Source organism: Leopardus geoffroyi, chromosome D3, assembly GCF_018350155.1.
Source record: "Leopardus geoffroyi isolate Oge1 chromosome D3, O.geoffroyi_Oge1_pat1.0, whole genome shotgun sequence".
Classification (NCBI taxonomy): domain Eukaryota; kingdom Metazoa; phylum Chordata; class Mammalia; order Carnivora; family Felidae; genus Leopardus; species Leopardus geoffroyi.
Window position 1 is genome coordinate 75,504,902 of NC_059339.1, and position 14,807 is coordinate 75,519,708.

At 37.9% G+C, this 14,807-nt stretch overlaps 1 protein-coding gene and 1 pseudogene across 9 annotated transcripts in view; one reads left to right on the plus strand and one right to left on the minus strand.

Annotated features, from left to right (window-relative positions):
• WDR7 (WD repeat domain 7) overlaps positions 1-14,807 on the plus strand; it is a 358,314-nt gene that overhangs the window by 202,955 nt on the left and 140,552 nt on the right. For 7 of the 9 annotated variants that reach the window (XM_045457399.1, XM_045457394.1, XM_045457395.1 and 4 more), the window contains one exon: positions 2,955-3,176. The exons of the other annotated variants lie outside the window; for them this stretch is intronic. In XM_045457399.1, the coding sequence (XP_045313355.1) occupies positions 2,955-3,176 (222 nt within the window). The remainder of the gene's footprint in view (positions 1-2,954; positions 3,177-14,807) is intronic. 9 annotated transcript variants of the gene reach the window in all.
• On the minus strand, positions 7,653-9,649 carry LOC123587564 (annotated as a pseudogene).

Consider the following 14,807-nt stretch of genomic DNA (forward strand, 5'->3'; position numbering starts at 1 on the left):
GACAGCATGCATGGGGTGGGGTAGGGGCTGGCAGTGAGAAAGAGGGAGACAGAGAATCCCGAGCAGGCTCCATGCTGTCGACACAGGGCTTGAACCCACGAACCTTGAGATTATGACCTGAGCCAAAGTCTGATGCTCAAGTGACTGAGCCACCCAGGTGCCCCAAGACCAAACCAATCGTAATCTCACTTTGGTTTCTACAATATCCTTCTAATCCCCTAAATCTAATTATGTTATTCTGTGGCTTAAATCTTACCTTGAGTATCTTCCCACTTTTTATAGGATAAAGGTTGAAATGTGAATATGGTCTATGGTGCCATCTGTGGTCTAGCCCGTGCCTGCCTCTTTTGCCTGTTTTCTATCTTTCTCTTGGCTCTTAGGCTTCCAACCTGATTACCTCTCTTTGAGTTGGAAGTCAACAAATTACTTCATGCTTGAGGTTCTTACACAGACTGTTCTCTCAGTTCATAGTGTTCTCATTGATTCTGTAACCTATTTCTAATTCTTATTTAGTAGCCTTTAAGTTCAAAGAGGGCAGGGATTTTGCTTTTCTCATCCCTGTTCACTTCCAGTATAATACCATGAATACATCAGACCTTCGATTCTTATATGTTGAATGACTGAGTAACTGATGGAATGAATGGATTTCTACCACCACTGGTACTGTTTTTCACCTGATCGTCACATGAGTCTTCTTTTAGTTCTACTGGACACCAGTCTTGTTTTACCTCGTAATCTACCTTTCTATCGCCACTCTCACGGTCTTTCTAACAGTGAATAAATCTAATATCACTATTTTGCTAATGCAAAATTGTTCCAATAGCTTTCCTGTTTTTCACCTGATCGTCGCATGAGTCTTCTTTTAGTTCTACTGGACACCAGTCTTGTTTTACCTCGTAATCTACCTTTCTATCGCCACTCTCACGGTCTTTCTAACAGTGAATAAATCTAATATCACTATTTTGCTAATGCAAAATTGTTCCAATAGCTTTCCATTAAACAAAAGTTAAAAGTCTTCAGCTTGCCATGCACAAGTCTGTCTTGATTTGGTACCCCTTTAGCCTCTCCCGTTGTCATTCCCTTGCCTTACCTTCATTTAGCATAGAATGACAGAGTAAATGAAGAGACAAAATAAAATATCTAAAAGCAGTCAGAGGTCCCTGCTGCTAATTTCTTAGCGTTCTGAGCTCTGAGGGCCCTTTTCTATATTGATTTAAGTAATATAGAGAGTGAAGTATTAAAAGGGGCTGGATGGATGACTAGAGAGAGTAGAAGGCTGACCTCCAATGAAGATGTCTCCAGAAGTTCACTTTTTAAATTTCTCTGTACCAAATATATAGCTGTGAGAGATAAAATATACAAACAGCAAACCAAAGAGACATAACTAGTCTCCAGAAAGATAGATACCCTTGTGGACAAGTAATAAAATAGAAGTGATCTGGGCTAATACCCTTAGCTACTTCCCAGAAGCGGGCTTTTGGCTCCTGTGAGCTAAAGAGGACTTAAAATATATCATGAGTACAGCTTAAAGCCAGGAGTGAGGCTATGGCTTTGTCAGTTCTTGAAAGGACCCTGAAAGGATGTGAGTAGGTTACTACTCAGTTCAAATCAAAGTTGTTATTAAAGGAGAAGAAGAATAGATATTAACTCTGTGACTGGCATTGTTAACTGTAATAAAAGATTGTGGAAATAAGTGAGTTGTGTTTACCCTAAGAACCTAGAAACAAAAGAAAGGCTCCTGGCTGGCTCAGTTGGTAGAGCATGCCACTCTTGATCTTGGGGTTGTGAGTTCAAGCCCCACGTTGGGCATAGAGTTTACTTAAAAAAGAACCTAGAAACAAAGAGAACAGAGAGAAAACATACAGTAGGAGAAATAGTAAAAATAACAACAGAAGTTGGTGAAATAGAAAGAAACGAAATAATAAGATCAACACTGAAATATTTTTTGAAAGTCTGGTAAAATATAAATTTCTAGCAATACTGATCAAGAAAGGCATGAAAAGTAATATTAGAGAAGGCACAAATAATATTTAAATGGATCCATAGCAATGATATAACTGAAGTATTTTCATGATAGTACTGTAAATGACTTTAATAAATTTAAAAACTTAAGTTAGATAGATAATTCCTTTAAAACCACAAGCTATCAGAAATGACTCAAGAGGAAATAGAAAGCCAAACTGGACAAGTAACTGCCAAACTATTTTCTAAAGTAGTCGAACCTTTTTACATTTCCACCTGCAATGCATACTCATTTTCCGTCCATACTCGACAGCACATTTTTTAATCCTTTTTATCACAGCCCTTCTAGTGGATGTGAAGTGATATCTCCTCGTGGTTTTGACTTGCATTTTCCTAATGACCAGTGATATTAAGCTTCTTTGATATGCATCCTGGCCCTTTATATATCTTTGGAGAAATATCTATCCCATTTGTGTACCCATTTTAAAAGTTGTACTTTTTTATTATTGAGATGTAAGAGTTTCTCATATATTCTAGATAAAATCTTTTATAGATATCTGATTGACAGTGTTTTCTCTCAGTCTGTGTGTTGTCTTTTTACTCAGTTGATTTTGTCGTCTTAAGTGCAAAGGTTTGTAATACTGGTGAAGTCCAATTAAAGAAGTTTTTAAAATTGTGCTTTTGGTATCATATCTAAGAAAGCATTGCCTACCCCCAGATCATAAAGGTATATCTATATTCTTCTTCAAGTTCTCTTACTTTAGCTCTTATATTTAGTACTGTGAACCTATTTTGAGTTGATTTTTTTTTAATTGATTTTTTTGTATAGAGAGAAATGGAAACCCAGATCCATTCTTTAGCATGTGGATAACCAGACATCTCAGTGCCATTTGTAAAGAGACTGTTCTTTCTTGGAAGAGTAATCTTGAATTTTTTTTTAATTATATGTCTTTGTGTATTGATAGTGTTTTAACTTCTGTTTGGGTTTTCAGGTTGCTTATCAAGTATCCCACAAATGAAAAAGATTTCCACATCTTATGAGGAAAGACGGAAGCAAGCTACTGCTATTGTTTTACTAGGAGTCATAGGAGCTGAATTTGGTGCTGAAATTGAACCTCCCAAATTGTTGACCAGACCGCGAAGCTCTAGCCAGATTCCTGAGGGATTTGGCTTGACTAGTGGCGGATCCAACTACTCACTGGCCAGACACACTTGTAAGTTTTAAAATTCCTAACGCTGATCTGTTGCTTTCAGTACACATTATTTGTTAACAGAACCTCAGAATATATCCCGGGTTTTAGCTCAAACAGAATGCTGACATGAAGTTAGAAAGCAGTATGATCTGTTTGGCACATTACCCTTTGGTTATAGTTACCAAACTTAAAAAAAAAAAAAAAAAATTAAACCATGGTCTTAAAAATGCTTTTCTTAAAAAGCACATTTCTGATCTTTGTGTTCTCACATTTTGGTCAAGATTTTAGTCCCGACTTCTAATCTCTAAATTAATTTCTGTAAAACTATGCAACAAGTCCTGAATGTGGTTTGAGAAGTCAGGAGTGAGGATGGATTAGTTACATTCAGAGCTCAAAGGGCCTGTGTCCTCCTGCTAACTTGTGTTCTGTGTATGTTAATAACAAGTAAGGATATTTTGTAACGTCTTTTGGTACTCCAGTGTTGGCACTCCTTTAGGTAGGGTCCTTACCTACCATATTGCAAAATAATTTCTAACAAATCGTGTTATCGTAAGGACCAAATATAATCCTACTGAATATATCACAAGGTATTCTTTATAGAACAAATTGCAGTGTGTTTGGGGGGTTTTGGCTTTTAAGCAAGGGAGAAAGAGCTATGTTACTTTGTTAGTTATGGCAGCAGAAAACTTCACTGGATCATTGTCACATACTTTTGCTGTGAAATCATGGAGCCATATTAGTAGCTTGTATAATTAAAACCCTCCTGTAGATTTAGCTGCCTGTCTCCGCATGCCACCCCCTCCTTTTTTTCTAGATTCCTGGTACAACAAATACTTACTAGTGGTTGGTAACCTCCTGATCTCTGTTTGACATTGAGCATCAGAGATTAATGATAACAGTTCCACCACCAACAGTAATAAAGCAACTAATTCTTTGAACATGATTTTAAGCTCTTTTACATACATTAACTCACTTAATCTTCATAATAACCCTATAAAGTGGGTACTTCGGTTATCTCTGTTTTACACATAAGGCTAATTGGGCACAGAGGGGTTTACTTACCCTGGCTGAGATCACACCTCTAGGAAATGGCGGTTTTTGTTCCAGCACAATCTGTTGGGTCCAGAGCTTGTGCTGTTGACCATTACGCAAAGTGCTACTGTTTAATGGCTCCTAGATGCAAAGGGGCTTAACCACTGACCTGGCTAACTCCGTGCTGTTACTTTTTAATTTAAAAAGTTTTCTCTCCCCTCATTTGAACTTTAAAAGAGAAATCAAGCCTTCTTCAAAGTCGCTCAGCCAAAATGTGGTAAAATCTAAACTTGAACTCAAATGTCTCGTGACCCGAAAACCCATGCGCTTTGCATTTGCCACCTGTGCACACCGGCTCTCCCTCTCCTGCCAAGGCCTGCCGGCTGCGGGCCCCTCCCTCTCACCCCTAGTAGCTTTATCTTTTCCCAAGTTCTGCACATTCCCTGCTCAAATCTCCCACTCTACAAAAGGCCCTAGAGTTAGGCTCACTTCTCTATGTCACTCCAGACACCCTAGGATTTGTGTATATAGTTTCTTAGAATCTTGGCATTAGACTGTATTAGAGGTTAATGAAACTTTGGCCTGATTTAGTTGGCTGGTTTTCAAACTTTTGCTCACCATCTCTCTCGCGAGGATCAAGAAATGTCTAATTGCTAGTACGGTTCTATGTTAACAGCTAAAACTTTTCAATAATAAGTTTAAACATTTGCAAAAGATGTAATTTAGAGACTATTGTGAATATGGACATTGAAAAATGAAATACAGTTCTTGTAAATATATTCAATATATTCAATTGAATATTTACCATAACTATTTGATATCCATTTAAAAAAAATACATGACAGACTTTCCTTGAAAAATCAGAAATCCTGCATCCTTGATTCTTTTCCTTAAAGAGAGAAAATTTCTCCCTCACAGTTTTAAGGAACATGTTCATTTGCATATTTAGCACCCAAAAATCAATCCTTTAAACTAACTCTATCTGAAAACTATTTGTGCTTTTAAATCTATTCCTTGAAAAGTCTTATGATGCTTTCATTTCAAGGGGTTACTTATTGTGAAGACTATTGATTTAGTTCAACATGTTTTGTACAATATCTTAACCGTATTCTTTCTTATTTTGTATTTTCCTGCAAGGAAAATGAACACAAATGCTTTCTCTCAGGAATTTTCACATAGCTCACTAGAAGTATCTGTACATAAATCTAGGAACATCATAAATTAATGAGTTGCTGACTAATTCCACCCAAGCTGTTGGCTGGTTGCTGGGCAGATTAGTCTACATCATATTATCTCACTTATCCAGACTAGTACTGTTATCCCTTTTCAAATCACGATTTATCTTTATGCAAAATTCTGATATTGCTTCTGTATTTTCTCTTAACTGTAGTAATTTCACTTGCAAATTGTGTCTACTATAACTAGAAAAAGAGGAAGTAGGTTAGGAGAAGAGCAGGAATTTAAAAAGCTGTGGTAGAATAGAAATAGAGATTTTTCAGAGAAGCCTTGGTAATTGATAAAAGAAGAGTAGGGTCTCTGCGTTCTGCTCTTTGGGTTTGTTAGGAGACAAGGAGGTGAACGACGCGTCATGGGGTCCCAAAGCCTATTTCTGACAGGATGGAAACCTTGGGATGTGCTACGTGGAGGGACTTTTGCGTGATGCCACCTCGACTTTCCGAAGCAAGATAAATAAAATTCCCCCAAACATTGAAACTATTTGAGTGTTTTAGAGTCAAGTTCATTCCTCGAGCATTTTGAATAAAGGACTAGGTGTGGGAAGAGCAAAAGATAATGCTTCTTAGCAAATAATACTATTGATTATGTTATTGAAATAGTAGAGATTCTGAGAGCTTTCTAGCCAGCAAGAAATATATATATAAATGAAAAGGTACCTATTAGAACCAGTTTAAAATGTGTAAAATATCCTTGATATTTTCCTCACTTATTATGGCTGCCCTATTTTAATAATTATAAAATATCAGTTTAAATCTTGCTCCCATGATTGGAAACAGTCAGATGTCTAAATGTTCTTGTGGCTTTCTTGGGCTCTTTTTGGATCAGTTATATATAATAATAACCTGTTGTAATATTAACCTGCTGGAAGTTGCTATATGTATTGCTATGTTATTTGTTTATGTGGCATTTAGAATGCATTGCAACCATTAAATATTTAGTCCTCATGGCAACCTATTGAATGAGATAATCATTATTATCCTCATTTTGAGATAAGGCCATTAAGATACAATATTTGATGAACTTTAATTGCTAATGCACCTGGAGGTATAGATAGTGAATTCTAACCTTCCTTGAAAAGCCATTCTGTTCTGTGAAAACTTATCATTATCCCAATTATCCACATTGATAGGAGGGAAGAATGACACTGACACCAAATTCAAGAGTCATGCTTAGTTTTATAATGCATTTCGTACTTATATTTGAATGTACCTGAATCATTTGTGGGAGTTACACTTCACATAAAATGTCCAAATTGCGTATTGAAGACAAAGCTGAAGGACTCTGGAAATTAAGAAGCCTAGACTAGGCCGCTCTTTCCTTGTGCCCTTGATCTGGGTCGCAGTTTCCTCTTGTTTAAAATAAGGGGCAGGACTATTCTGTCGTTAAAGCCCCTTTTGGTCCAGTTAATCTCTCCTTCTGAAGTGAAATAGCATCCCAGGAAATTCACCTTCATTCATCACCTTCTCCTTTTCCATTTCATGTAGGGATGGACACTGTCTCATTCCAAAAAGCTAACTCAAACAGAGATCATTCTTCATTTTCATTTTGATCCACAAAGACATCGTCAGGACGTTTTGGGGTAGTATTTATAATGTTGCCTGTAGGTCTTTGCTTCATTCTTTCGTTTGGCCACGTCTCTTCTTGCTCATTTTATAATTGTGGAATTATGCTGGCACGTCTGTAGTAAATCCCATTTTGATCTCTCGTTAGCTTTTTGACTTTGGGCAAGTGGCATAAGTCATTTCCCTAGGCAGCAGACTCTCAGACAGATTTGTGTGCAGGAGTATTCTCGTGATCAATACTTTTAGGGAGTGAAAAAAAACAGGATTGGGCAGACCGAGATGTTGAATTGCATTTCAGTTGCTTAGGAAGCTTCAGCTCATCCCAGGGAACTCTGGGACCAGGATGGCCCTTCAAACTGTCCTTGAATTGGGGCAAAGGGCTTGGCCTTCATATCCCTGTGTCCTTCAGTCACTGGATCCCCAGTGCCCTAGGGAGGGGTGTGACCTTGGATGCGGCAGCTCTCTTCATGTCAGCGCAAATCCTACAGAGGGACTCGACAACACTTGTCAGCCACTGACCCCAAGAGCTTGGGGGCAGAGTGAGGTCTTCACTCGTGGAGGTGAGGGGATGGATAGCCTCTCCGGGCTTCCACTCGGCATGTTACTAACTTATGTGTGCCCTAGTTCCCTCTTTCTATCAACAGAAACGGAAAGAGGGGTACCGTTGAACACGCTTTCTACTTCAACAGCTCACACATCGCTTATCACCCTGCAAGACAGCTGTTTTGTCCAACACCTAGCATGGTACGAAGCACATTCGCAATAGCTGATTATTGAGCATTTACTCTGTGCTGTGTACTTTACATATAATAACTTGTTTAACTTTATAATCCTTCCAAATGGGTACTATTACTGTTATCACTAAATAGAGGAGGAAACTGAACCTTTGCCCAGGACTCACCAAAGTTTTGTGAAATTGGATTAACTTTTCTTTGTGTAGACAATAAATTAAGGGCATAGGTTAAATGCTTTAAGATCCTGCTAAGTCCGAACACCTATCTTGCAACTTTAAATCAGTATATTTTCTTTTTTGACTATTAAAAAATGTTTATTTAACAAAAAAGTTCAACATGAAAACGCACGACCTGATTTTTATATTGTAGTGAAATAGGTGCTAGGGAGACGGGGCACGTGGAAGCAGTCGATTTCTTCCAGGAACACACCCATTGTTTATACTCCTTCCAAGACTTCTAACATGAGGATACTATTTCCTCGAATTACCACCATTCCAATATTGTTCTGTTGCCATCTCCACACATTGATCTATCACAATTGATCTATCATAGAGGGATCGAACCCCTGCCATATTCCATGGACATGTCTGCCACCATTTAGTTTCAATGATAATTTCTTGCCCATAAATATTTCAACTCGGGAGGGTGAGCTTTGCTCATGGTGTCTACTCGGCAAGCTCAAAGATGCTTCCAAACGAAATTCCTAAATCAGTATATTTTCACCATTTCACATAGGTGTCTTGTGTTACAAGCAAGTAAGATTCAGAAATGTGGCTATAAATAAGAAGGGGAGGTCAGCAAGTAACAGGTCACCTGTAAATATGAACAACTCTTGACTCATCCTTTGGGGATGTGCTGCTTCCCTGGAGATATAAACATATACAAAATCCACATCGCCATACTTACGAAATGCCTTGCATCTATAGTGTGAAATATTTTGATTAGAGAAAATGAGTATTTTTCCCCACAGTGGGTCTTTAGCAATACTGTAATGCTGAATGCCAGGTTCTTTAGCGGGTCAAGGTTTTTTATGACCTCACAGGTGTTACATGTGGAAAACAGAGTGTTCGTGTGCATTTTTGTGTCTGTTCTGGGAAAAGGACCCACAGTTTCATTCAATTCTCAAAAGAAAGTCATTAAAATAAAAATGGATAAGACCTCTTAAGAGTTTGTTGGAAAAAATTGCTTATCTGTTATTATAATTTTTAAAACAACAGAGTTATAATCATATTGATTAGATCAGCTATCACACCACCAAATGGAAGGCAGCCTCAGTTAGACACTACCTCAGGAATATTTTAATTTTATGAAACTTTTATGTAGAGTTTTTATTTTCTGGTACTATGTACTGTTTGATTTTATTTTGTTGTCATTTACTATTGTTGACAGTTTTTCTCCAGAATGTCTATTTAATGAATATGTTGATATTGGTTGAGGTTGATTCTATAATGGATTTATTTCTCAAATTTTAAGGTAAGAAAGTTAAGTCAAATTTCAAATGTTTTATCAGCAAGATTAGGACAAAGTCACGGACTTGCAATTAATAACAAAACTCGTGGTACTTGCAAGTTACGAATGAAAGTAGCCACAAGGATGAGGAACACATGCCATTTAAAAGGATAAACATAACAAAAATGGATATTTTCACTGTATGCAAACAAGTCATCAGATGGTATGATGACAGCCCCTGAGCAGGGCTGTAGCCATGGAGACTTCCTTTGTGCTGCTTTCCCTCATGTTTCTAACCCTGACTTACTGGCACTTGGGGGTAATTCTGCTTTCCTGTCTTCCTACTCCACGGGCCACCTCATTCACTCATTCTTCTCATTGCACTGACTCAGCGTTTCATCGTCTTTACCACCACTTCTCATTTGTAATTTTACCTTTGAAAATCACCCTTTGGGGGCACCTGGGTGGCCCCGTTGGTTAAGTGTCCAACCCTTGGTTTCAGCTCAGGTCATGATCTGTAGTTCATGGGTTCGAGCCCCGCGTTGGGCTCTGCGCTGCAAGTGTGGAGCCTGCTTGGGATACTGGCTCTCTGCTCCTCTCCCACTCATATTCTCTCTCTCTCTCTTTCTGTCTCTTCCCCCTTCCCCTCTCTCCCCCTCCCTCTGTCAAAATAAGTAAATAAAAAAAAGAAGAGGAAAGAAAATCATCCTGGTTCCAGATGCCATCTGTCTTGCATTGCTATACACCTTCCGTGTTTAGAAGGCGCCTGGATGGCTCAGTTGGTTAAGCAACCGACTTCGGCTCAGGTCATGATCTCACGGTTTGTGGGTTCAGGCCTGCGTCAGGCTCTGTGCTGATAGCTCAGAGCCTGGAACCTGCTTCAGATTCTGTGTCTCCCTCTCCCTCTGCCCCTCCCCTGCTTGTACTCTCTCTCTTTCTCTCTGGAAAATAAATAAAACATTTTTTTAAAAAAAGAAAAGAAAAGTAATTCTTCACTCTGGCTATGCACTAAAATCTGGAATGTTTTCAAATGAGCCTTTCCCTGGCATTCTTATTCAGAAAAATCAGGCGTGGGGTTTGGGTATCTATGTGATTTTTAAAACTTCACAGGTAATTTTCATGTGTAGTCAGAGTGGAGGCATCCAGTAGACTGTGGAATCCTTTAGTTATTTTAAATTGAGTGTTCTATGGTAGTTCCAATCATTAAACTACCTTAATGCACAGTATGTACTCTAATTTTTTGTTACATTTAAAATGGAAGAGATAATGGGAACTAATCTAAGTGAATAAATGACATTTATATCACTCTCAGACCTAATTCTTTAGGCAGCTCAGCTTTTTTATTGGGATTTTATTATTCTGGATTGCTCAGGGTTAAATCTTGACATTACCACTCAGTAGCTGTGTGGCCTTAAGTGCTTTGTGGCTCAGTTTCTTTAACTTGAAAAATGGGGATAGTAATAGTACCTACCTCACAAAGTTACTGTGAGAATTAGGTAAATTAGTATATGTAAAGCACTTGGTAAGTGCCTGGCACTTAAGTGTTAGCTGAACGTTAGTATTTTAATGTTACTAGAGATGTTCATAGAAGACTAAGGAAAGGAAACAGCTCCTTTTAAGAGCTGTTTGCTAGGACATTTAGAGTGTATATTACTACTCTAAAAAGTTGTCTTAAGAACCTTATGAGACAGGGACACCTGGGTGGCTCAGTTGGTTAAGCGTCTGACTCTAGATTTCCGCTCAGATCATGATCTTGAGGTCATGAGCTCGAGCTGTGTCGGGCTCTGTGGGGAGCCTGCTTAGGATTTTCTGTCTTCCTCCCTCTCTCTCACTCTCTCTCTCTGCCCCCACCCCCTGGTCTCCCCTTCTCTGCTCGCATGCTCTCTCTCTCTCTCAAAAATAAATACATAAACATTAAAAATAATGAACCTTATAAGATAGGTATTAGTGTCAACATTTTCTATATGAGAGAACTGTTACAAAAAAATAACTTCCTTTGAATTATTTGTCTTGTAAGGGATTTGAACCCAAATGTATTTTACCCCCAAAGCCGAGGAAATTCTTTTCTGCAACACATGCTGATTCTATTTGTGGTAAAGCCCATTAGTTCCTAGAGGATTTATATGAAAATATACTTTTCTATGGCCACATTATTATATATAATTGTTTAAATAAAACACTGTGTATGCTTGTAATTATTTATTTATAATGGGATAAATTTCTATATGTTTATGACTTTGTTTCCGATTTTAACCACATCAACAAACTAAGCTCAGATCAAATGGAAATTTTCACTACTCCTTTGTTTTTACTTGTAAATAATTTATCTTGTATAACAGCTTTATCATTTTTAACTGAGACCTGACACTTGCATTATAGACCCTGTTTGCTGATGTAATCCCATCCCTGTTGTCCAAAAATAACTTCAATTTGCAGTTGGTTTTTTGTTAATTTATTACTTTGTTTTAGATTCCTTTTCCATAGAACAAGTAAGTTGGACAAGGTTATTTCCAAGACCATTTTCTATAAAAATCACAGAGTTCTATGAAATTATTACTGTATTATTATTTAATACTGTAGAGTGCTAGTGTTTATTGCTGCCATGTGAACGTGGCTATCTTGTTTTGATTGCTCTATACCAATTTTTCTGTCTGTTTCTATAGGCTCCAGTAGTCCACAGTTATGCCCTGTGTTTGAAGCCGGGCATCTTTAAAGTATTTTTCTGTCATCTTCCTTATGGGTACCTCATATCAACTTACCAGGCTATAGTCATTTCTTTAAAATTAATTCTCTACATATATCGAGCTCTGTGGACATGTGTTATGTTGAATGTATTTCAGTAGCTGTATGTAACATCTGTAGTAGGTTGAGATCTATATCCTTACAATAGAGTACGGAGGCATTATAACAGTGTTTTGGTCTAGAATGTGATGTGACATTGGCATAAGACTCTCCTGTCCCATCTAACGTATATATTAATATCCTTAATTCAGTTTTCAATTTTGATTTCAATTTTTAATTTCCTTTATTTCTTGTCACTGAGCTGCCTGAGTAGGTGATTCAGTGACAAGTCTTAGCATTGTAGTGCCAGTAGCAACCCCCCCCCCCTTTTTTTTCTTTTTGCAAAGGACATTCCTATTTCTAGTTTTTAAATAACCTTGATCTGAAGTTTTCTGATAGCACTGTAGCATGGTTTTTTCTTATTTGTGTGTCTTCGTCTATGTGTGCTCCAGTGTCACCATGGTTAATATGTTTAATTCTGTAAGTTCAAACAATTTTATATCCAAAAGGGACAATAGAGAACAGCTATTCTAATCCCTTCAAAAGCTGCAGAACTTGGGGCAACTGGCTGGCTCAGTAGAGCACGTGACTCTTGATCTCAGGGTCATGAGCTTGAGCCCCACATTGGGTGTAGAGCCGTTGAGATTACTTTAAAAATACACATACACAAAAGCTGCAAAACTTTTGGTAGGTCTCCTAAAAAGACTTCCAGTAAGAAGTGAACGGACACGTTTTGTGAACTTGTTTGTAGATTGCCTGCCATGTCCTTAGAAAACCTAATTTCTAGGACTCTGTGCAATGGTCAGATGCCCAGGTCTATGTGTTATTGCTCTACCTCTGTCTTCCGTGATCGTACAGCAAATGCTGGTGAACTTCTTAATGCCACCCAGGCCACTAGAGGACCTGGATGCTTGTATGAAATCAACAAATGTAAAGTTCCTTCCTTAAACCTTGGGTTTTCAAATTCTGTTCTGCAGAGCCCTGGGGCTCCTTAGAGGTGGTTGGTGGCTGCCTGGGCTCTCAACGCTAAAGGACAGTAAGCACTGATTTTTGTGTGCTTTAGAAGTTGAAGTTTGGCATCACACTGTGTCTACAAAGAGAAACTGTCAAAGATAAGGCTAGACTCTACAAAACAGATGGACAAACATTAGATCCATCAGGACACCTTACTGACTCTGCCTTCAAGATACATACAAAAATTCAGCTACTTCTTACCACCTTTACTGTTATCACTCTGGTTGGCTACCTTCATTTCTCACCCGGTTAATGCCAAGCTTTCCAGCTTCTATGCTGCCCCCCTTATGCTAGCTTTTTCATGGTAGACACGGTATTAAGGCTTTTAAAACCAAAGGTAGATAATATCACTCAAGGGTATCCACATGGCTAGTCAGCAAGACACTCAAGAATCAGGAGCTTTTCTATCTACTGGTGAACAAAATAGAAAATGTAGAAAATGATGATTTTTTGAAAGACCCTTCAAATCAGCAAGACCCTAAGAACCAGGAGGAAAAAACCTGGACAACCCAGTTTAAAAACAAACACATTGTCAGCATTTTACTATAGAAAGAATGTAGATGCCAAAATATACCCAACTTACCCACTAATCAAAAGACTTACAGGATAAGACAAATTTACTAGAAATACTTGTTTAAAATAATTATTTTAGGGGCGCTTGGGTGGCTCAGTCGGTTAAGCATCTGACTACAGTTTTTAAAGTGTCCAACTTTGGCTCAGGTCTTGATCTCACAGTTTGTGAGTTCAAGCCCTGCATCGGGTTCCGTGCTGACAGCTCAGCAGCCTGTTTCAGATTCTGTGTCTCCCTCTCTCTCTGCCCCTCCCCTGCTCACACTCTGTCTCTCTCTCAAAAATAAATAAACATTAAAAAAATAATAAAATAAAATAATTTTTATACTGAATGGATAGTCGTGTAATTAAAATGATAGATTTTTATATTTTAAAATAAATATTAAAACCTCAATGATTATGACATCCATAGGAAGTCCTGTAGCTAGAATAAATTTAAGAAATATGGAGGAAATTATAATATTTTACTGAGGGGAATAAAATTTGAGTAAATAAAAAGGCATGTAGTTCTCTGATGGATGATTCCATGTGGTCAATGTCTTAGTTATTCCCAAATTCATATGTGAATCTCACAGAAATACAATAAAAAATCTCAACATCATTCCTTTTTTTTTTTTTTTTTTTTAATTTTTTTTTTTTCAACGTTTATTTATTTTTGGGACAGAGAGAGACAGAGCATGAACGGGGGAGGGGCAGAGAGAGAGGGAGACACAGAATCGGCAACAGGCTCCAGGCTCTGAGCCATCAGCCCAGAGCCCGATGCGGGGCTTGAACTCACGGACCGCGAGATCGTGACCTGGCTGAAGTCGGACGCTTAACCGACTGCGCCACCCAGGCGCCCCCTTTTTTTTTTTTTTAAGTTTATTTATTTTGAGAAAGGGAGAGAAAATTCCAAACAGACTCCATGCTGTTAGCGAAATCCCATGAACCGTGAGATCGTGACTTGAGCCAAAATCAAAAATTGGATACTCAACCAACTGAGCCACCCAGGTGCCCCCAACATCATGGTTTTAATAACTAGTCAAAATTATCCTAAAATTAACTTACCAGAGATCAATAGAATATTTGACTTATTTTGTTTTATTTAATAAACATGTAATATATACCTGTCACTGTTTTAGGCATTTTGCAAATATTAACTGTCTTAATCCTCATTTGTAATCCTTTGAGGTATATAATTATTTAAAAAGCCAACCTTTGAAGTACTGTGAAAATATAAAATACTCAGATAGAAACTTAAAGAATATGCAAGATTTTTACACAAATTTTTTTTT